The sequence below is a fragment of the Rhipicephalus microplus genome, chromosome X (genome assembly GCF_043290135.1).
Source record: "Rhipicephalus microplus isolate Deutch F79 chromosome X, USDA_Rmic, whole genome shotgun sequence".
In the NCBI taxonomy this organism is placed as follows: Eukaryota; Metazoa; Arthropoda; class Arachnida; order Ixodida; family Ixodidae; genus Rhipicephalus; species Rhipicephalus microplus.
The window spans coordinates 440,249,610-440,273,257 of NC_134710.1; the positions used below are offsets into that span (position 1 = coordinate 440,249,610).

At 43.0% G+C, this 23,648-nt stretch overlaps 1 protein-coding gene across 1 annotated transcript in view; it reads left to right on the plus strand.

The window, feature by feature from the left end:
• LOC119160895 (putative phospholipase B-like 2) overlaps positions 1–23,648 on the plus strand; it is a 78,973-nt gene that overhangs the window by 13,665 nt on the left and 41,660 nt on the right. Inside the window, exons 3-6 of the mRNA XM_037413165.2 lie at positions 13,960–14,120; positions 19,096–19,188; positions 20,547–20,618; positions 21,601–21,753. Of these exons, the coding sequence (XP_037269062.2) occupies positions 13,960–14,120; positions 19,096–19,188; positions 20,547–20,618; positions 21,601–21,753 (479 nt within the window). The remainder of the gene's footprint in view (positions 1–13,959; positions 14,121–19,095; positions 19,189–20,546; positions 20,619–21,600; positions 21,754–23,648) is intronic.

Below are 23,648 nucleotides of genomic sequence, written 5' to 3' on the forward strand. Positions count from 1 at the left end.
CCATCAATATTATTTGTTCCTGTGTTTATATGCGCGTGTGTGGAGTATATACACCTGTGACATTGAACGATTTCGGAGGCGGTAAATCCCCCTACTCGCCTTCTCGCGGCTACGCCAATCGTGCTTTTCGTCCTTCAAATATGCTCAATGGTCTGTATTTGGGGTCAATGAAATGTGCCCGCTTGAAGCTGCACAGCCACAAGAAACAGTGTTAAGAACTTCTAATTTCTTACGGCTACGAATTTTGATGCAAATCTTTCATGTCTCATTTTTTCAAAGCATGCAAAAGAGCAGGCTTTTCTTGGTGTACACTTTATTCTATAATGTGTGTTTGCTGTCTCAGGTTTATTGTAAACAAGGCATGCCTGAGGGACGTTGCTGGACGTTTTGTCATAAGAAGTGGGAAAGCATTTAGAGTCATAGAGCACACGCTGAAATATTTTGTTGATATAGCCGGAGAATCATTAAATTTCCGGTACATCTTTATCAGTTCTCGATGGATTTCTAGCAAGTAAGAATATTAGTGTTTTTATTTGACTGTTCCATGGCCCACACAACAAAGAAGTTGCCTAATTGGAGTTCAAGTTTGAAAATATTCATGTAGTGAATTGATTGTAGTATGTCGAGCTGCCCTGGAAAAACATTGTGTATGGTGCTAAGCTGCACCTCGAAAACATGTGGGTACTGTCTTCGTCAAAGAAGTTTGATTTTCAATCAAGAAATGCTACAGAAGCATGTATAACCATTTGCTGAGCACATAAAAAGTCCCAGGGGCTTGAAATTCCTGCTACCTCTCAGTGACCTAAGGTTAACTCTGATAAGACCAATCGAACCACTACATCAAGTGTTAAGATGACCTACATGAAGAAGTTCACTACGGCTGTGTTCTTTTTCTCTCACTATCACAGGTGTCAGGAGTGCCCAACACGATCGGTTGCATCGACGCTTAGTACACAAGAACCCGCTGCCCGGCCAAAAAGAGTGTGTCCTGCCTATGTGAACAGTCACTCTCCTGATGCCTGTTCCAACTATAGAATAGACAATGCAAGTTGTGTGTGATCACACAAAGCAGTTTTTAGATGCGACGACTTTTCGCCAACGAGAATGAAAATGGAGAATTCCTTTTGAAACTTCAAGGCCACGATCTGCCAGCTGGTGCACCTGGGCTGTCTGTTTGTGGACAAAATGAACAAATTTCTTATACCTTGTTGTGGTTGCATAATATGTGCATTAATTGAAGTATTGTGAATGTACCTCCTACATTGATGATGAACATGAAGCATGGGAATGTCAGGCACAACCGGATGACGTTCTTTCCAATAGTGACCCTCTTTCATCAACTGAAGCTGCACTGCGTCGCCAAGGCGAGGAGAAGCGTGCAAACAATTTGCATATCAGTAAAAGTTGGAACGGGCTCTGTGTATTTAAAAAAAACGCCATAACTGCGTGGAAGGTGCAGCACAGTCACAGTGAAAGCTAGAAGAGCGGCCTTTAAGAGCCTTTTCTAAACACTTATTGGGTAACTTCTGCAAGCACACCTGCTGGGTACCTAATGCAGCATTAATAATAATAAACATTTATGGGTAGTAGGCCAGTATTCGTTATGCTATTCTTCGTCATTCTTCTCATAAGTGTGGTATCCGCTTAACACTTGCAAGAAATTTTGTGCCAATTGTTCCTGCTGTGGCTGATGACGATAAGAAATCATTCCTGAAGTGGGCATGCGCCACAGTAAATAGCTGAACAAGAACAACCTTTGCAGTGGGTTGGAGCATTGGACGACTCATTCGTTACGCTATTCGCATTGTACGACGTCTGGTTATTCTTTCGCTGTTTTAAAACGCTTTATATGTCGTATTAACGTGATTGCTTTCGAAACATCAAGCCTGCTTAGTTCAAGTTTGCCAAGATGTCCCAAGCACCAGTGTAGCTCAGTGGTAGAAGAATACTGGGCTGGCACCCAGCGGACTTGTATTCGAGCACCACTATGTCATTGGTGCTAGGTATTTTTTTCTTTCTTATTTCGTGCGAGATGGTTACGGACACCGGCAGCGGCGGACAACTGCGCGTGACCCGAGTTGTGATTTCATAACAGCTCTCACTGTAAAACAAGAAACGTTAAAAGTATTGTAAATTTTGTTGCATGTTGCAGTGATTTCTAGTAGAAAATATCACTAAGAGACGGCACAAAGCAAGGACACAACTTATGGCGCTAACTAACAAGCAAATTTGTTTTATTTTCTATTCTGCGTTTGTATTCTATTCCACAATCTCTGGAAACGCAAAACCAAAAACTAAAAACAAAAGTAGAGCCATGATGAACACATGCAGATTTCTCAGCTACCATATTTATAACGGTGGCGAAACTTGCGCCAGTTCCCTTTTGATTTCTCTCCCTCCGATTGAATTTCCACTCCTTCTGACTGAGCATTTTCTTTCCCCCTGCGTGAGCCAATATTTGTCTTATTGTCTTTCGTCCCCCCCCCCCTTCCGGTTGGTGGTGGAGTATCCATATGTGGACTGGAATAATAAAATACACTTGGCTGTTAGTCAGTGCCACAGTTGTTTCCCTGCTTAGTCCTATCTTTTGGCGCTGTTTTCTACAGGAAATCCTAAACCATCCAGCTCAATCGCGAACCACACTGTGTTGTAGTGACTCATGTTGCAAGCGCAATTTTTGTTTCTTTGCTTTGTAACACGTAGCAGCTTCCACATAGCGTGAGTCAGCCCAAGATGTTTGCAGGAATCTGACTGCGTCAGTGTAAGTGTTTCCCATGTGCAGCCATATGTATGTTTAACGCCGACTAGTGCCAGTACCGCAGTGTATTGGTCGGTATGGCTGCTTCAGTTCATAATAGCTGGCGCTATTCATAGTAACTGCAGCCTTCCTGCTGATCAGACACAAGAAATTGACAAAGTCGACCAGCCAAACCTAGCTGGGCTCCAGTTCTCGTCAGTCACCATAAGATTCCGAGAAATACGTAGGGACATTGGCCTAAGCCCAAGCTAGTGCAGGCCACACTGAGGAGCATTTGTGTTAATGGAACCCTGGCACCAAAATTACGAGCTTGAAATGCTTGTGTTCTTTGTCTTGCAGTTGGGGTGACTATGCTGGGCCGATAGACTAGTCGCTTCGAGGAACATGCGTAGTGATCATTCATCCTGACTCATTGTTTCCCAAACATAGGACCTAAATTGAAAAAGTGCGCTCTGAACGACACAAAAGTGCGAGTGTACATAGTCTTATGACTTCATTGCAATTGTTTCCTGTGTACTTTCTTTTGATTCAGGTAGAAGTTTTAAAATGATGCCGAAATTTGTCACAATTAGGCGTTCTCGCATTAATTACGCTGTAAATTATAATATTTACGATGAAGTTTTGGAATTACCTGACACAATGCTCTAAGTCTATGAATGCAAGTCAAAACAAAGATTTATCAAGGGTCTTCAAGCATGGTTACTGCTGTTGTGAGAAATGGCTCCTTTGTCAAGCAATTTTGTTTCTTCTCGACTGCAGTTCTCGTCACTGTCAAATCACAGTGTGAATGGCTTGTACGTTAACATTTCATTTGCCTGGCAAAAGGTTGCCCGAGCAAACGTTCTGCGTTGCTCAGTCTTTATGCAGGTTTCCTTATCATTACAACGGCGGGACAATATAATGAAGATTATTGCGTTTAAGTCTCAATAAAAGGGCCCTGGAACCTTTTTTTTTTACCTCAACAAAAAACATTGCCAATTTCTATTCAATGCGCATGAAAAGGTGTAAAAGTGTACAATGCTTATAATAAACGTGCTTTTCACGTTTTATTCATTTTTGTTCAATTTTAAAATTTTACACAGAAGATGAATATTTTCTGTGTGCATCTCTTTTAGTCACTGTGTTTTGGCAAGTCGTCACACTTCACTCATGCTATCTCTTTTTGTCTTGCGCTTTGCTAGCCGTTCGTCCAACTCGTTCATCTTCTCAAAGAAGGTTTGCATGTGGAGCTTGCGTGCAGAATTCGGGCGTTTTTTTTTTTCTATCAGGGGCGTCGTCCTGCCAAACAGAGCTGGATGCAGTGTCTGATGCTGACGGGCTTAAACCAGCAGGTGTAACAAACTCAGTGAATGGTTGTGGACATTTCTTTTTTGACACCACTCCACTTGCGTCACGTACAACTTCTGGTTCGAAGCTGTCGTTCAGCCATTCGATTGTTTCAAGTTCACCTTCTTAGAGGCCTTCTTGGTGAATTGCCAAACTTGTTACTTTTGCCATATACCACATTTTTTCCCTTTTGTTTGTCTGTTCTAGGGACAGTTTGCTGTTCTAGGGACAGTTTTGTCCCTAGAACGGCATCACTCAGCAGTCCTTGTTACACTCACTTTATTATTAATGTTTGTTGAGATTTTTCCAAACATGCCCTCTTTGTTGCGTAAATTTTTTAAAGGCCAACCTAATGAAAATATGAAGCGCCGAATTCTACTCGCAGCTTCGTCTCGCCAGTCGTCCACTGCCATTCTGCAGCTGCAACATAAAATATAAACACAAAAAATACGCACCAAAAAGCATTATTAGACTTTTTCAATACAGGGCACAAATATATACGCTCTCTGAGCTATATAACACTTCCTGTTATGACACAGCATATATTGAGTGCTGTGGGTATCCCCTTGCATAAGAGAATAAATATTCACGCAATTTTATAATATTGGTATGCATTACTCATTCGCAACTATATCTTCTTAGAGAGTAAATTTGAAAACACTGCATAAGAAACATGAAACTCCGTCGTGCAGCTGATGACTCATTAAACTCATTTTTATTAGTGGAGCACCCAATATTGAGAACCATGAGCAAGATGCCGATGAACGGTTTTGCGTTGTTCGTGGTTTATTTGAAATGGTATGCAATCTGCTGAGCCTACCTCTCTCTAGTGACATTAGGATGTTATAGTATGCATGCTAACCATGTGCAGGAGTCCTTGGATGAACAGCTCGGCTTGATGACGCATCCCTAGAGGCTGCATAATTTGTGTTTGATATTTTAAAGCAATATATGACGTGAATATAAGTATTAATTTTAGGCAGGTACACAATTTTTATAGCGAAGCATTTCTTATCGAACAACGGCGATTTTGAGCGTATCTATCTATCTAGACAATTAGGTTAGGGTGCTCTCAAGGTTACCCCCTTAACTTGGCGTAACCTATGTTAGCATGGGAAGGTAAGATGATTTGACGAATGTGACGCCCTGGTCAAGACATGAATAATGTCACAATATTGTCACGTACGTCATCAAACACTTCCCACCAGAAAGTGGCATATACCCAAAGGCAGGTATGTGTCGCTGGTACGCGCGCATGTGCCACAGGTGATTGACACTTAATGACTATCAAGGAACAACGAGAACACACATGGGCTATTTTAAAATGCAAGCATTAAGAAATACTCGACATCAGTAGCATCGACCCCACGAATGCAAAGAATAAATGTCAGGGTCCCAGCTAGAATCAAACCCAAGCATTCTGTCTGGCAATGAAGCATTTCACCACAGAGCTACGCCAGGTCTCGGAACTACTTTTCAAATAGACGCTAATTTTCGTGAACTATCAGTGGGGGTTGCACAGCAGCCTACCTAATTTTATAGACATTACATATGCACTACTTTGATACAACGATCACGTCGGGTTAACGTCATTTATGCTTAGTTGCCATGCGCTGAAGTTGATTTATGTAGCAGAGTTCAGGGCCAGAATCTTCGCGAGCATCTGCGCTTCATATCAACTTCTGGTGTTGCTGATACGCATGTTCTAGTTGGCATCGTTGCTCAAGTGCAAACAACTGGTTATATAAACATCTGAAACTCTTCAACATATGTCTGTGCATCCAACATTTGAACGTATATTTAGCGTCATTTCATGACGTGTCACTCAATGAAAAAATTGCAACACGATCACCTTCCCTCCGCATGCTTTGCATAACGTCAATTCCCAGGTAGGTGGGATCTGTCAAACTTTCTTCAAGCAGTCCTCATATGTTGCTTGTCGTGGCATTGTCCCATATATATGTAGGCGACTGTAGACACATCGAAAACTAGTTCTATAGAGACAAACGCAGACCAGTTTACGATGTTCTCAAAATACACCCTGTGTATTTGGCAAATCGCCTGTGGCATCACACACTGTAGCACCTTCAAGTACAGAAAAAAAAGACATTTGCGGTTTAACACAACAATAGTGGAAGTCAATGACCATTGAAAACGCACTACTTGTAAATTTTTTATTCATGCATTCATGTGCGAACACAGGGAGATCGCGGTGCATTTTATTAAATGTGGTACAGCAGATATCTTTGGTGAGCAATGCGCGAATTCCGGCATCACTGTGATATTCTAAAGCAGTAGGACTATAAGGCGGTAGGTACGCAATTGCTCGGATAAAAAAAAAAGCCTGCTCAGAAAACGCCGCTTTTTCGCGTGCACCGACTGCGGCCGTTGCCACGTCTACCTACATGTTCTACGATTATCTAACTAATCTTCATGCGGAGCTATCAGAGCTAGCGTTGCCTGCTAAATTTATTATTAATGTGAAGTACGTCCCACTTACCATTCGGATCGTGGTCGCTGCTTCTGAGCACGCCCAGCAACAGCTGACGCACAGCCGGAGTCGATTCCACGTCTTCGTCCATACTCCCTACACAACAAAATGCTGTGCGCGACTGCGTTGTCAAAATGCGCGCCTTGAAGCGGCGGCAAAAGTTGTCATGGAAACTAAGAAAGTGAGCAAAGAAACTGTTTCCGGGACTGGTTCATGTGACGTATGCATAAGTGACTTTCAGGGCACCTTTCGCGGAGCATTCTCGTTTATTACTCGCAAAGTTGGCTTCATGCATTCCGAGTGCTCACTCTGGAATTTTCACGGCCGCTCTCTATCTTCCAGGAAAAAACGCCATAAAAGATAAAATGTTGGTCGCAGAATCTAACCCAGGTGCTGTGCGTGCCAGCCAGGCACTCTATAGCACAGAGACACAGGAAAAACACTGTCCAAGTCTCATACAGGGCAAACAGTCTGTTCAACAGATGTAATAGGGTATAACAGATGAGTAGAAATACACGAGGCGTCACACCGTGCGAACTATGCAAAGGGTTGGAGGTTGATGTGCCCGCCCATGAAAAAGCGCCCAGCCATAACCAATTATTATCATCAGCCACAGTATCAGCATAGCGTGCAGTGCATAGCTGTGCATATTGCCTGGTGGAAGCGTAGTAGCGGCATCAGTACTTCACAGAACAATTAACTATGGTGTAGTGGATACTAGAAAAGAGTCCGTTCACACCCAAGGCCAGCCTACAATGAGCAATGTCACGCGCATAGATGTTTGTTCCCTTCACGGCGAGTTGGTGCTATCCCCTAAAAAGAAAAGCATGGGAGTTTAATGAAAAATGGGTGCGTTCGCCGCCAGATTCCATCATCGTGTCGGGCCCTTAAATGCAAAGCTTAAGCGTCCTTTTATTTTTAACATGAATTTCATTCTGAGTCTACCAAGACTTCAATGACATCCCTGTGGTTAGAGAAAGGACGTTCGTAAAGTGCACACGAACAGATGACGAAGAAAACCTGAAAATTATGTATACTTGAATGCCCTGCTGTCGAACCCGCAACTTCTCGGTCCATCACGATATAGGTGCCAGGCGCTGTAAATACTGCGCTACCAATACATACACGAAGCATGCCTTTCGCGACTCCAACTGAGTGCTCGACACCGAGCCGCCGCGGCTAGAAACGGCGCTAACAGGGTCAGCTTTGAAGGGAAACATGTTACCACGTCGCGCGCGTTTAGAAGCGGCCGCATAGTTGCTTTATTTTTACCATGCCCCAAGCCCAAGCCTGAAAAAGAAGAAAAAAATGTCAGGAAAGCATCTCAGTATGTCGCAATGTGTGGCATCGTGGTGGAAGGATCGGAACGTATTGTTCTATCACTGCACACAACGGGCGATGGAGAACGGCACAAATCAGAAACTTACGCATTGGAAAGAATGTGACTGACACTACGGTAGTTTGTCCTAATTTATTCACTCGTTACGACTGAAGTCTTTTTTGGAAAACACACCTTTCATTAGCTTGTGTGCATTGCTATCAATATTCCAGAATTTCTAAGCGAGGAGTACAGTTTCGGTTACATAAAGAAGAGCTTTATGAATTTCGTTTCGATACGTTGGTAACTTTTTATTGCGATAGCAATTATTTATTTATTTATTTATTTATTTATTTATTTATTTATTTAATACTGTAAGCCTTTCTCAGGCTCATACAGGGTGGGCGAGAAAATATACACAGTCGCGTACAAACCAGGCAATATCGCACAAAGTGGAAGAAACAGAATCACAAGATGATGGTGAAAATAAAACTTGAACGATGAAAGCAATTGTACAAAATCATGGACAGGTCACAAAACATCGAGGTATCAGCAGGGGGTACAGTGATCAGTGTGTTCGGAAGCGCTCACAAACATAAAAAAAACAAAAGTTGCTTTTAGTCTTCATAAAACAGGCTTTCTACATTCCGAACAAATGAATCTGCAGAGGAAAGATTAACGCATTCACGTGGCAATTTGTTCCACTCTTCCACTGCTGACGGGAAGAATGAATATTTAAAAGTGTCACAGCGTGACATGAATGGTCTGATGCACTTATTGTGGTTGGTACGAAGGGAGTGATGGTTAGGCGGCTTTATATAGTTGTCTTTATCTATATTTAAACCGTTGTGATACAAAAGAAATAATAAACTTTAAGGAAGAGACACGGCGACGGGCTGCAAGGGTCGGCAAGCATGCCCGCCTGCGTAGCTCAGTGACACTGTCATGCCTCGAATACTTAGAATAGATTAAGTGAAGGGCCTTGCGTTGGACGATTTCTAATTTGTTGGAAAGATATTTTTGGTGGGGTTTCCAAACAATGCTGGCGTACTCGAGAATTGGCCTAATGAGAGATTTTTATGCTGTCAGTTTTACATTAGAAGGCGCCAATGCAAGTTTTCGACGCAGGAACCCTAGCTGGCGATAGGCTTTTTTGTATGTGCTGCTTATACGTGCATCCCAATTCAGTTTACTTGTAAAGGTAACGCCCAAGTATTTAACAGCGTCGTTTCTTGCAATGTTTGTGCCGACCAAACTGTAACTAAAATGCTGGATTGTTTTTCTGCGAGTTATGCAAAGGCAAGCTGTTTTTGACACGTTAATTTCCATTCCCGACTCAAGGCACCAACATGCAATATTAGCTAGTGTGGTATTAAGTCTAAGCTTGTCATCAGTTGTGCGGATAGTGGTGTAGATCACGCAGTCGTCAGCGAATAATCTCATTTTAACGTTAAGCTCAAGGCACATATAAATATCATTAACATATATTAGCAACAAGGTGGGTCCTAAAACGGAACCTTGTGGTATTCCGGAAAAAAAAAAACTTCCAATGAATCAGAGGCTGTGTTGTTTACGGTTATATACTGGCTTCAATTTGATAGATAGATTTTTATCCATGCTATTATGTTACTGTTAATACCAATAGACACAAGTTTGTGAACCAATTTACTGTGAGGCACCTTATCAAAAGCTTTGGTTGGCGAAGTCTATAAATATGGAGTCGGTTTGCAATTGCGAGTTAATAGTAGTTACGAAGTCATGCGTTATTTCCAAGAGTGGAGTAACGGTAGACAGGTTTTTACGGAATCCGTGTTGGTTTGGGTGCAATAAGTTGTTATCTTCTAAATAAGTAATTATTGCCTTGTTGATTACATGTTTCAATAATTTACAGCAGCAGCTAGTTAGCGAGATAGGCCTGAATGTTTCTATGGACAGCTTGCTTCCGCCTTTATGAATTGGGATTACCTTTGCACACAACCAGTCTGCAGGTAAAGAAGCTGTTAGCAGGGATGCTTTAAAAATTGCTTCAAGGAAGGTACATAGTTGCTCTGCGTAGCGTCGAAGGAATACATTTGAAATATTGTCAGGACCCACTGATTTCTTAACATCGATCTGCAACAGCAGGTTCAGAATACCTTCTGTAGTGACAACGACATCGGGCATTAAAAAAGGATGCACCGGAGTAACAGGGTTGCTTGGGGCGCATGCACGTGTAAATACCGACTGAAAATACCTATTGAAAGCATTGGAAACGGCCAGCGCGTCCTTTACGATAGTACCCTCAATTTCTACTTCAGTTGTAGGGTTTTCAGGCCGTGCCAAGAAACGCCAAAATTTTTGCGGCTGATTCGTCATGAAGTGAGATAACGTATGTGAAAAAAAGTTTGTCTTGCATTTCTAATTTCCGCCTTAAGCTGAGATGCAAGTTCCTCTAAGATGATTGGATTCCTCTTTTTCTTGCGCTGTCTCTGTACCCTTCTTTTGGGGTGAATAATACGGCGATTGATCCATGGTGTTTTGCTTTGTGTGCGTTTTAGTTTTGTTGGGATAAAATTTTGCTCACAGTACGTAATTATTTTTTTCAGTTGAATCCACATACCATTAACACCCTCACATTCCTTTAGAGAAAAAGTCTCTAGTGATGTGTCGAGGTAATCAATAACACAAACATCATTAGCTCTGGTGTAATCTTTCACGGCTATCCGTGAATTTGTGCCATCGGGTTTGGTATTTAGGCATTCAAGGTTAAAAGTTATGATTAACATTTTATGGTCAGATATTCCATCTTCTACAGTGGATTTACCGGATAGGTTATCGGAAAGAAAAGCTAGGTCTAGTATGGAGCGGGTGTTTCCTTGAATTCGGGTTGGTTCCTTGACCAACTGGGACAATGAAAAATTGAACATTAAATTGTATAATAGCTCGCTATTGGCGGTATTTCTAGTACTTGTTGAGTTTTCCCAGTGAATAGCGAGATTGAAATCTCCAGTAAGTATTAATTTGGTACGGGGGGTAACCTATCAGGTACGGTTGCATATGGACACTCTTGGCTGGATTTTGCCGCCAGCGTCGGCATCGATGTCATGCACCGTATATGTATACATATCTATATATGTGAAAACGGAAAAAAAAATCCAGAAGACAAATTCGCCCCGCATCTGCATGTAATCTACAAATGTCGTCGAAAAACGATAGTCTTGCGTGTGGAGGGAGTGAACAAGACATTTATTTATTGTTCTGTGCAAGAAAATCGGTGAATGGTATTCTGGAGGCGCTGTGTTAGACTGCCTCGAGCGTGCAGCGGAGGCGAACGAACGCATCAAGTCCCGTCACACGTGAGAAATAAGCGCCATCTGGCAGTTGTCTTAGAAAACAAAGCGCGTGGCTCTGAGACTGGTGTGCGCGCCCATCTCAGAGGTGATAACGTGTAGAACACAAGGCGACGGGTAGGTGCCACCACCGTTTCGTTTTAGCAAAGCGTTGGAAACACTCGCCTTTCCGTGCAAGCGTTGCATTGTCAGCGCAGCGTGATAAGCGCTACGGTTCTTGAAATTACTTATGTATGCTTTTTTTAGTAAGAGACGCACATGCAGAATATATGCGTGTTGTTATGGTGCCTCAGACATACACAATAATTGCTTTTTAATTGACAATTGCGCAAGCATGAACGTTCAACCTTGAGCAACATAGGTGGGCAATGCAGATGGGGTCGGCTATTTCAAGTACCCGATGCCGTTAAGTGTGGACAAAAACAGACAGAGAGACAGACCAAAATTTTTGCGTCGAAGGTCCCCAAGAAAGAAAAAAAAACACTTTGGCACAGGGAATTGCACGTGAGGCCTCTGCGTCGTGAAAGCGAGGCATTAACCACTAAGCCACCCCGGAGAACACCCTTCATTGTTCAAAGGGCATGCTATTTATATATACCACTTACCGCTGCTGTGTTTTCGGCATTACCAGAAAAATGGCGCAATGAGCGCACGTCGCCACATCGCGCTGCAGCGCCTCCTCTAATCTCTCACGCGTAGTTTGCCCGGCTTAGAAAAGTGGAGCTACGCTCCTCGCGCGTCCTCATCTCGCGGTGGCGAGTAGGGGAGGATCGTACGCCTTGGCTGGCCTCGGGATTTACGTGGAACAATTCTCCTGTAGTTACCGGGCGCACAAAGGTTACTGCAATCAGGTCACTGCGCGCTTTCCAGACTTCGCTGAGTCTGAAAAGCGCGCACTTTTCAGACTCAGCGTAGTAACGAATGAGACGCTTATTCGGGTGTATCCGTACCTGATAGTACGTTTTGTGCGTAATTTGTGCTCGATAAATGCGGGGCACATTTCAATCTGCTTTCTACTCCGCGCGTGATCTTTGAAATTATTGCTATCGCGTTCATTGCTTCGCCTTTGCGGCAAAGCTGTGACTTTTTGTCACTTACGCTTCTTTTCTGTGCAAATCGCAGTGCTACCCCTTCTCAAATAAAGTCGCTGTATTGCTTCTCTCTGAACATATCTGATTACGCATGTGTATACAGACGCTAACAACGAACGCTACGCCTTTGCGAACGTCGCGCAGGCGTAGTAGTCGTATATGCACGTATGTTCGTGCTTATGTAAATCTTCTCCATGCATTCGTAAAGTACGTTCATTTATCTGCTTTTAATATCAACGTCTGCGAGCACAAACAAGCGGCTGTTATGAAACACCGACCTTATTATTGAAGCCTAATAACGTAGATTGGCCAATTAAAAAAAGGATCCTATTGCAATAGAAACTACGATTTTACTTATCTCAAAATACAATGACCCGGGCATAGCTCACTTCTGTAATCAAGTGAACAGCATGTGTATTCAGCTTTTGGCGGGACAGCAGAACTCAAAGCGATACATGCAGTCGGCAGCACGAGTGGCAGCGTCGTTACCTCGAGCATCGATAAAGCCTTGCCTGTAGCAGTGTATAGCAATGTGATACAGATGTGCTAACACCTTTCGGAAAGGCCTGCTGCACATGAGCAGTTGCCTTCTTCCTCATCCGGCTCGCTAGACAGGTTTTTCAACTTGAAGTAAATCGGGTGCGGTTTCCCGATGGGGCTAGATGTTACTGCGCACAGCGCAAGTATTTCCGCTCTTTCGTCAGTGAATTCTTTTATGCCGATGAGTATAAGGCAGTCCACGGTAAGTACCATTTCGCCTACGGTGAAGCAACGTGGTCCGATGCCACATTCAAGAAACTTCAGCACAGCGCTAAGCGAAAGCGCCACCTTGAGCTATTAGGCGCAACCAAATTTGTTCTTTCGACCAGTGCTGCCAGCACACGGAGGATTTTCTGGAGTTGCGAATACCTCTGACTCCTTGGCAAGACAGGTGCCAGCGGGAACTCGAACGCCTTTGCACATTCGTGGCTTTACCTACGAGCTCAACTTTCAACGCTCAATACTAAAGCGATGTTTGGTAGTATATGCATGAGCAGATGCATATGTTACGAAGCGCACACCTTGCATTCTCTATAACGAAGTGACGACGCTTTGAAGAAATGGATAAAGATTAAAGGTATTTACTGTGTGCTTCTATATATGCCATATCTGCTCGGTACTCACCGTATTCTCTGTCTCCAAGTGCACCGTAACTACTTCCACCACCAAAAAATTTTACTATGATCCTGAACGTTTGTCGTTGGGATAGAATTACGCCATGTACGCCAAATTTGGCGCATCCAAGTTATATGGTGCGGCAGCTGCGAAACACCAATAGTCATTGTAGAAGCGCTCGTATTAATGTATAATAAACTGCTACTTCTTCGAAGACAAGCTACACTTTTGTGTTTTACCGATTCCTATGACACAGATGTCAACCATGTTTTTTTCATAAAAGCTGCTGCCGAACGGTATAAAGCACACTATACTGTGATGGGCCTTAGTTTTGGGGTCTAGTTAACCTAATTTTGCTTTTTTAAAGGGCTGAGTGGGGGGGACAGTTGAAGCAACTCTTCACTTAGTTTGCTATTGTCCTTGCTGTTTTTATTGGAGAGATAGTTTTGAGAGAAAAACCAGTGAAAATGGTGTAACTCTGGCATGCGCAGGCTATCACAGAGACGTCAATTGTGAACAGCAACCAATCACTGTGGGACACTGTATTCCCTGAAAGTGGTCCTCTCACCTGGATCAGGTCAGCCATAGCCACTCGCCTGGCTCTCACGGGAAAAGAGTGGGTCGACATCATCGCTAGGGACAACAGCGGCACGTGAGTTAACCAGTGGGACTATGTTAACAGAATTCAAGTCGCAAGCTGGCTGGCATGCTTCAGCTACCAATCTAGCCGACCTGTTAGATCAGAGCTTGCTGATTAGGTTAGTGACTGAGATTCTGGGCCTGTATTCACAAAAATGTTTTATGATGTAATTGTTTGTAAGAAAATATTTCACTTAATTGAGATGAGGGACATATCATTATTGAAGCTGCCGCATTAATGGAAAAACGCACTTGTGAAAAAGAAGGTTTGTTAATTAGGTCCGAGATAGATACTGTGCATCAAATAATACAGCGCGTGCAAATAGGTAGTGAATCAAGAGTGGGTGGCAGATGTTCCTCTTGGCGGTTATTTAACTACCGCTAAACGAAAGTTGTGATGGAAGCTTCAAACAAAGCAGGAAAACTCCGTCTTTCACAAATCAACGACAACATCAATTGTGATTGTGTTCCGCTGATTGTGTAGCCTTTTTTAAAACTTCTGACCGCACAATAATAATACAGCACGGAAGTCAAATGACGTGCATATTTCATTTGTTTTACGAGAACGTGGACATACAAAACTATACATGTAGAAAATGAGTAATATTTTATTATCATCATTATCATCACCATCATCAGTATGACTACGCTCACAGAAGGGCAATCTCATCGCTCATGTTCTGCCAATCAACTAGGTCATGTGATTGCTGCTGCCAAGATATACGCTGAAACTTCTCAATGTTATCTCCTCAGCTAACTTTGTCTCTCCCTCGAACGTGTGCTTTCTTTTATATCCAGTCATTTACCCTAAATGACCGGGGGTTGTTCTGCCTACATGCTACATGCCTCACCAATGTCTATTTGTTCGTCATTTTAACTATAGTATCCTTAGCCCTCGTTTGCTCCCTGACTCGATGTGCTCTCTCCCTGTCTCCTCAAGTAACAGTTATCACTTTCCTTTCCATCGCTCGCTGCGTCATTCTTTATAAAGTCGAACTCTCTTTGTAAGCCACCAGGTTTTTTATCTGTAGGTAAGTACCAGCAAGATGCATCTGTTATATTCCTTCCTCTTGAGAGACATTCGTAGGTAACCATTTATGATTTTCATCATTTGAGACTGCTTGGCTAAAGTACACCAGCCGATCCTTATTCTTCTTGTTATAAGGTTCGGCTCCATGGTTACTCTCTGACATAAACACAAATATTTCTTCACAGCTTCCAGTGTCTCGCCATCTATCACAAAGCATTGTTCTCTGTCAAGACTGTTGCACATTACTTTGTTTTCATTCATATTAACTTCAAACATAATCTTCTCCTTTCCGTGACTTGTTCATTAATCATGACTTGTAATTCGTCCTATGAGTTACAAATCAATGCAATGTCATCTGCAAAGCCCAGGTTAGTAAGTAACTCTCTGTTAACTCGTGCCCGTAACTCTTCCCATTGTAGGCTTCTTAAAACGTCCTGTAAGCGTGCTTTAAATGATGTTGGAGACATCGTAATTCCTTGTCGCAAATTACTATGGCACTCTCATTTACCACTTTTCCCTTACTCTTCGCAGTCTAGGACACTAAAAATCTGTAGACACGCGGTGAGTAGCATTGTGAGGATCGCGTCCTCCTGTTTTATGTTTAAATGTTAGGATTCTGTCTCCTTGTTCATGGAGACAATGATTACTAGTATAACAATGGCTAAAATAGCCTTCACCGCAAATTGCCGCAAATGTCGGTTTAAAGTGTTTTGTGCATTGCCTGTACATTTCACGCAATGTTGATGGACTCCAAACAGTGTATATTGCTGGAGGGAACAATGCATCCAGGCTAGGGGCATAGACCGAGTCAAAGTGCGGTGGCAAGGAACAAGAGCTCTCTTTCTCCACACCTGATTCCTTTCCTCCAAATGAGGCTGCATCATGCTACCTCATACATTGAGCAGTTTAGGATGATCACGACTACCGTGATTACCAGTCGGAGGATAGTCATCGATTCACAAGCTATCATCTATTTTTAGCAGTTTCGAAACGGCCTCCGCTGAAACAACCAGCTTGTCAGTTGTTTTTTACAGCGAAACTTTTTATGAGATCACAACAAGGGTCGCACGCGCCGAAGTTGTCCGCCACCACCACCGTTGCCACCGCGAGACTCAAGTTGTAGTTCGTACTGCATGTCTCAAGTTTTTTTCCCTCCATGTTCGATAATTTGTCGAATATATCTGCTGATTTCTACTTCACACTCTTGTGTCAAGGTAAATTTTCACGAACGAATTTTTTAGCAATCTCTCTAGCAGGGGCGTAGGCATAATAGTTTTCCAGGGGCCATTCATTCATCTTGTATGTATGTTCGTGTGTCCTTGTATGCGCATGCAAACTTGAAAAAAATTCCCTTTCGGTTACAGCAGTGCTCTCCAGTGTAGTTAACTTTATTTTAAATAAAGCAATAAAGGGGGAGCATTGCCTAAAAACTGTTCATGCTCATTTCTGTGCCTGTATTGTATTTGCGCAACTTCAACATTCTCAAGTGTGGAGTGAACACATTCGCTTGTATTGTACCAATAAGTTATTAAGATTGGATATTAAGGAAGCGGCCGATTTGCACGCGAAGGGTATGTATTGATTTCGGCGCGTCTCGTAACTGGTAACTTGTTCCTCGTTTATTTTTCATTTTATTACTATAGCATGGTTCAGTACACCTAGTGAGCACACAAAATCTTCCCCGTGACAGTCTCCTTGTCATATAAAATTTTCTTACCAAGGTATTGGTTGACTGCATAGTGTTGGAACAAACAAGCCCTATTTCATTGGCAAGCTTCTTCTCAATATGCTGATTTCCGCCATTTCCTTTCGCCCTGCATTTCCCCGCTTCAGAGGCAGAAATTACGTACAAAAACTGAAACAGCAGAAGGTGCAATGTGAGTCACCTAGGAGCACTTCTTCGCAATGTTTATTTTACTATTCATTAAATGCACTCTAGGCTCTCTTGCACATGCGCTAGTTGTGAGGGAAGGATTTTACCAACACCACAGCTAAGAGAATGTCATTGAGAGTGCTCTTAACGCAAATATAAAGTAGATACAACTGCTAGTGAAGGCTGCATAGAAACACATACGGTACGAAAATGACAGCTCATCAGCTGCTCATAGGGCTTAGCACCATTTCTTTGATGAGGGAACACTTCCGGTGGAACAAAAAATAAAGCAGATGTGACGCGATAGTTAGTGAAAAAGTGACGTCATTTTGTGTACACTAGCGCAAAATTCGATCGCAAGTTACTTTTCATAGGCTTCTGATCGCTAAGAACATGCGCCAAGACAGTCGTCGGCGAGTCATCCACGAGTGCACTTGAAGTGAACGCCAGCTAATCTATAATCTAATGACTATTGAGTAGACAGTAGTGTTTAAGAGTACTACCGTGTACTTCGCCTCGGTTTGACAAGGAAAATCATTCTTCGAACTTTTAACCAGCTTTTCTCGAATCTATGCCTGGTGGAATAAAGCAAAAACAGCGTACACCTGTCACATCTCCGGCGTTGCTTTTTTGCCTCCACACATGCGCAGGTTCTTGGAATCCACAATGCTTATCTTTTTCAGTTTTATCAGGCAAAAATGACGCCTTTTTACAACAAAATTATTGCTTTTAGGTTTTATACAATGGTTGCAATAAATCAACTTTATTACATTGCACACAATTGTTATAAGCACAAAAAATTCTGCGGACACTACTCACGTCATGTTTTTTTCGATTTAAACTGCGATAAATTACCGCTACGTATGCGAATGCATATATGCAAATCGTAGCGTTATAACTTAGCGATTTGTTCACCGATAACGTGAATATTAGTAGGCACTACACGTTCAATAAGGACTGCAGGCTGCAAGAATACTGAGGCATAAAATTTCAGTGAGCGCCATATTCTGACTCCTTAGTCCCCCTTCTTTCTTATTATCTAGCAGACTTGGATCACAAAGCATATTTTTGTTGCTACTGCATCCTTGCAGAGCACATAATTTCTGCAGGTACTGACAAAAGCACTCGCCATTAAATGTAATCCGCATAGTTCTGGTGCCCGTTCGACACTGCACTCAAGACGTTCGCCAACGATAAAACGCACCTCACAATCTCGCGCACAGCAAAGAACGCGAAAATTGCGAAACACTAAAATGCGTGAAGAGGTGTGTCATCACCGACGAATTTTGATTGATTGATATGTGGGTTTTAACGTCCCAAAACCACCATATGATTATGAGAGACGCCGTAGTGGAGGGCTCCGGAAATGTTGACCACCTGGGGTTCTTTAATGTGCACCAAAATTAAAGCACATGGGCCTATAACATTTATCCGACGAACTTTAAAAGCTTGCCTTTTTATTCAGTGCAAGAACTGCACTGAATAATAAAAGAGTGGGCAGAAGGCGCTAGAGAACATATTTCTAGCAATAACAAAGAACCCTCACCTATTCTTTCTTAATAAACCTACATGAAATTGTTGGGGGAAATAAATATCATTTTTAAAACAATGTGATTGCTTCGACATTGAATCAAGCTTGGTTGTTCACTTTAAGTGTTTTTTTCTCTCCCATAACTCCTGGTTGCCCCGCAATGGTAGTCTAGTGGCTAAGGTACTCGGCTACTGACCCGCAGGTCGCGGATTCGAATCCTGGAAGCGGAAGCTGCATTTCTGATGGAGGCGGAAATGTTGTAGGCCCGTGTGCTCAGATTTGGATGCACGTTAAAGAAACCCAGGTGGTCAAAACTTCCGGAGTCCTCCACTACATCGTCTCTCATATTCATGGTGGTTTTAGGACGTTAAACCGCACATATCAATTATTCAATCAATCAATCAATCATAACTCCCAATACTCATGCCGCCGGTAATAGCTTCTGAACTGCTTTCCGCCCAGACTTATTTGAATAAATCTTAAAAATACTCCGAATGCGCAACTATACTGCATGCCGCTAAGTTGCATCTTTCTATTGCCGATGTCTTTTGCAGGTGCAACAATCAGGTTCTCGTACTGGATTACAAGCTTTTCACACCCGGCACTCCTATCGTGGACAACACGCTGTGGCTTTATGAGCAACTTCCGTACGTTCCTCCAACATGAGCTGTAAAAGTTCATTGAAGTGTCTGAGGGAGTGTTTCGACATTTCAGTGAACTTCATGAGATCGAAGCAAAATCTCTGCCAAAAAAAACTGTTCGTCAAAAAATTAAACGAGTGAGATAACTTGACCATCTCAACAACATATTTTTGATTGTCATTACACGTCATTACGAGGAAAACATGACGCAAACTTACAAAAAGAAGGAAGAGAGTGTGATAACGAGAGTGCCTATGCTAAGCGATTTCATTCCAAGTAGCTCCCATTTTCTTCCAAAACGGAACTCGAGCGTGGTAGACGTTAGACCATGTGATCATGTTGAAATTACGGGCCTTGTGTTGCTGGGCAATTAAGTTTCCATCGGTGCGTATGCGGTATGCACATTCCTTTCCCATTTGGCATTGTACAGGCTGAACAGGCCCAAATCACTGTTGACATATGGTTCTACAAGCATGTACCTGAACGAAAATTTGAAATGGCGTTTTCTCATAATCATATGGTGATTCTGGAACGTTAAATTTCACATATCAATCAAAATTTCAACTTTAACGTTGTACGAGCTCGCACGAGATAGATCTGTGAATTTATCATCGCTCATAACCATCGATTTCTTGAAGCCACAAGAAGGCTTCTCAGCTAGCCGTATTCGAGCATGTCATCGCACTCGAGCAAATACACATCAGGTGCTGCGTCACAGCGACGTGCAATAACTATCAACCTTCAATGTTAATTTAGTCGGTCGTGATTTAACTACGTCTTCATGATCAGAAATCAACGTAAATCAGTGTTAAGATAGCTAATGCAACAAGACAGAAAGGTCATAGGTCTCTTCTGGTGAATTTTGAAGCAAGAACAACAATATTGATGAACTATTCATAACCATAAAGAAAAAAAGGCTGAGCCTTATATGAATCAGTGGTCGGTCTTGTTGAAGTGCAGTTGTTTTTTCATTGTTGATCAAGCATTTACTGTAGCTTGATGCGAATCTTTAGAATTGTGATAGTGTCATGACGCGACTACAGAAGCTAACACATACAGAATTAAATATTAGTTCGTCAATGAATGTTTCTATCTCATAGACTTTAGACATGCGCATATGCGTTGCTATATAAAAAAGTATTCACTGAAACATCTGGTGGAAACAGAAGCCCCACTATTTTACCTTCACAGAATCTTCGATGCAAAGTTTTTATCTGTGATGCCATGCAACCATAGCGAAAGTCGATGGCCATGACATATTGCACATCTTCACAAACAACTTGAACATTGGCTATAGTACCACAAGTTATATGCCATGAAGGTAATTTGGAACTGATGAAACTGTGACTTATCTACCTACGCAGGATGTACACAAGATCCGAAGACATTAGCCAGCAACTTCGTGACCAGAGATACTGGGCAAGCTACAATATCGCGTAAGTAAAGTTTCCAATGTTTTTTGTACACGAAGCAGATACTTTAAATACACTCTTCAATATCGCGCAAAGCAAAGCGTTCATACCTTTGTCACACGGGTATGTTTAACCACGGTTATACCTAACTGTAGTTAGTGGGCGTAGCCACAGTTACCTTAAACCAAGCAGAAGCGCTGTCGCACGTTCGCAGCACGTACAAACTTGTACGTGCTGCGTTCAATACAAGTGTGTATGTGCTACGTTCGCAGCACGTACGAACTTGTACGCGTGTAACAAACGCATTTTTAAGTTTTATCCATGCTGACGTTGAAAATGCATAGTGCCATGAGTAGCAATTGATGGTACAAGTTCAAGAACTGCGCCGTTCAGTGCGAAACGATTCATTTCTAACGCGATGCTACGCGTTCTGAATGACGCCGAAGCTACTGAGAAGCGTAGGTCTACCCGTCTCTGTAGCTGCCACGTCGTGCCGGCGGGGGCCTAATACTTAAATGGAAAGTGTTCCATGTCAGTGCTTATACATGTAATTTATCTTCCCAGTTGCATATCAACACTTCCTTCATCGCGGCTGTCCACTTGACTATCTTTTGACCGGAAATTGTGCTGGGAACTGAGCAGCTCGCTTCCTACATGGGGGCCGCCATGATGTCCGTTTACAGAGTTTGCCCACTTCCGTTTGCGAAACCAGTTGTTAGCGGATTAACTTCGGTTAGGGTGGTCGTTTGACTTGCTTCAATAGGCATTAGATTTAGTGGTTCTGGTACTCAGCTGCGGTTAGACTACTCGTGTGACAGCGTTTAAGCAAAGTGAGCTTTTGGTGTTGTTCTCTAGGCGCGATACTTTATGCTACATCCAACTCGGACGCTTAAAATATTTCAAAAAAGTCATAAACTCATGGGTGGCCTTCACTGCAGCAGCCTGAAGCCTGTATATTTAGGTGCTACCACTATGATTTGGTGATAAACATTCAACTATATTTCAGCTACTTCCCCGATGTCTTCGCCATCAGTGATCAGCTTCCCAGGGTAGAGCAGTACGGTGACTTTTATACATTCGAGAACTGCCCACGAGCGAAGATCTTCAGAAGAGACCATGTCAAGGTCAACAACATGGACTCTATGTTAAAACTGATGAGGTAGGTGTCATCATCCACCCAAAAGCTGCTCGTTCAGCTGCTTAGTGAACTGATTCATAAATAAGCCATACATACGAAGTAAGCCTTTAGATCAAGACACGTCATGATTAAAACACTTAACCAAGGAACCTTTGTGTTTTAAACTTTTCTAATATGTATAAAAACTCTTTGTTCAGTTCCTCACACTAAAACAACTGGCTCTTGTTATCGTGAATCTTATAATCACTTCATGATATATCTACGGGACCCTGCCAGCACGTGCGTTCATATGGCCATTTATCGAGAAGCTCATTCATCAAACGGCTCATCCGTCGAGCGTTGAATGATTGATATGTGTGGATTAACGTCCAAAAAGCACCATATGATTATGAGAGACGCCGTAGTGGAGGACTCCGGAAATTTCAACCACCTGGGGTTCTTTAACGTGCACCCCAAATTTGAGAACACGGGCCTACAACATTTTCGCCTACATCGAAAATGCAACCACTGCCACCGGGGCTTCATCCCGCGACATGCGGGTCAGCAGCCAATTACCTTAGCCACTACAGACCACCGCGGCGGGGCATCCGTCAAGCGTCATCACCGTGTGTGTTGTAGTGGAGCCTCTGAGAGCTTACGCAATCGCTCATGACCTTCAGCTCACCAGGTGCGTCACATCCCCTGCGCATGCACCGATCAATCAAGGACGTGTCTCGCTTAGCTGAGGCATCCACGGAACGGGTTTTTGTGCTAACATCATATGGGCAGTTGTTTCTTCCAGCACGCTTGCCTGCATTGCATTCTGGATGTTTACAGCTGCTCCCCACATGCGCAGCGCATAGCACCATGACGCTCAAATTGTTATTACGCCCTCATCTTTTGTCTAGCGCGAACAATTATTCGCGAACTGCTACACACAATAGAAGAAAAAATAACGGGGAGGGAGCTTCACGTGAGGAGCTTTATCGCCTCTCCATAAATTATAAAATGTGCATATGGATGCTCACGAAATAGAGAAACACATGAAATACAGAAACAAGCACACTGCACCGTCGCGCTCTTCTAGGCTTTAAAAATAATGTAGTTGTACTTCCTTTGAAGCCATAAGTGCTGGTCAAAATATTCAAGTTAGCTACTTCGAAGTAAGGGACCTTGCACTGCTACTTAAAGGGTAGTAGCACTGCTAAGTTAGAAACTGTACTAGCATCAGTGGCCTGTACGTCAAGCTCAAATAAAATACTCCGATCGCAGGATTTTGTGTTATCATGTGATTGAATTGATATTAGGCAGCAGAATTAAATCCTGCGATGATAATAAATGCAATCACGCACTCATATACGTACGCACAGAATATTGAGTCATCTACGTAATGCACACACGCCGGCGGGACGTGCTTGGCGGAATCACGCGGTCTCAGCGGCCGCATCGGCTTCTTGTGGAGCGCCCCCGCCTGCTTTGGAAACAGAAGTTTCAAGTTGCACCTGCGCTGCGGTTTGTTCAAAATAGAAATGTTTTATTGCTTTTTCACGCCTTGAGCGCAATTGAGGCCCTTGTAATAGAAGTGGCTGTCCCCAAAGGTGATGACGATGGTTCTCCACTGCTCGACGGCAGCTGTTCCGTGCCGCAGTGCATGCCGGACCTGCGCCGCAGAGCTCGGTGTCAGCCTGCACCGGTTTCCGTGCGACATAAAATAGTGTGAAGCGGGAGTTGTGAATCTGAGAAACGCCCACCAGCCATCGGCTGCGAGTTGTGCGGGCAACAGGCACTTGCGCGATGCCAACTGTCAGTACCACGTCAGTTCAGCGATGTTCGGTAAGCAGCAGAAACCGAACACTGAGACCAATTTGCACGCGCGCTTCTCGCTGGCTAATGCTTATCTTTCATGGGATGGAACCTTTCCGGAGTACTCGCCAAAT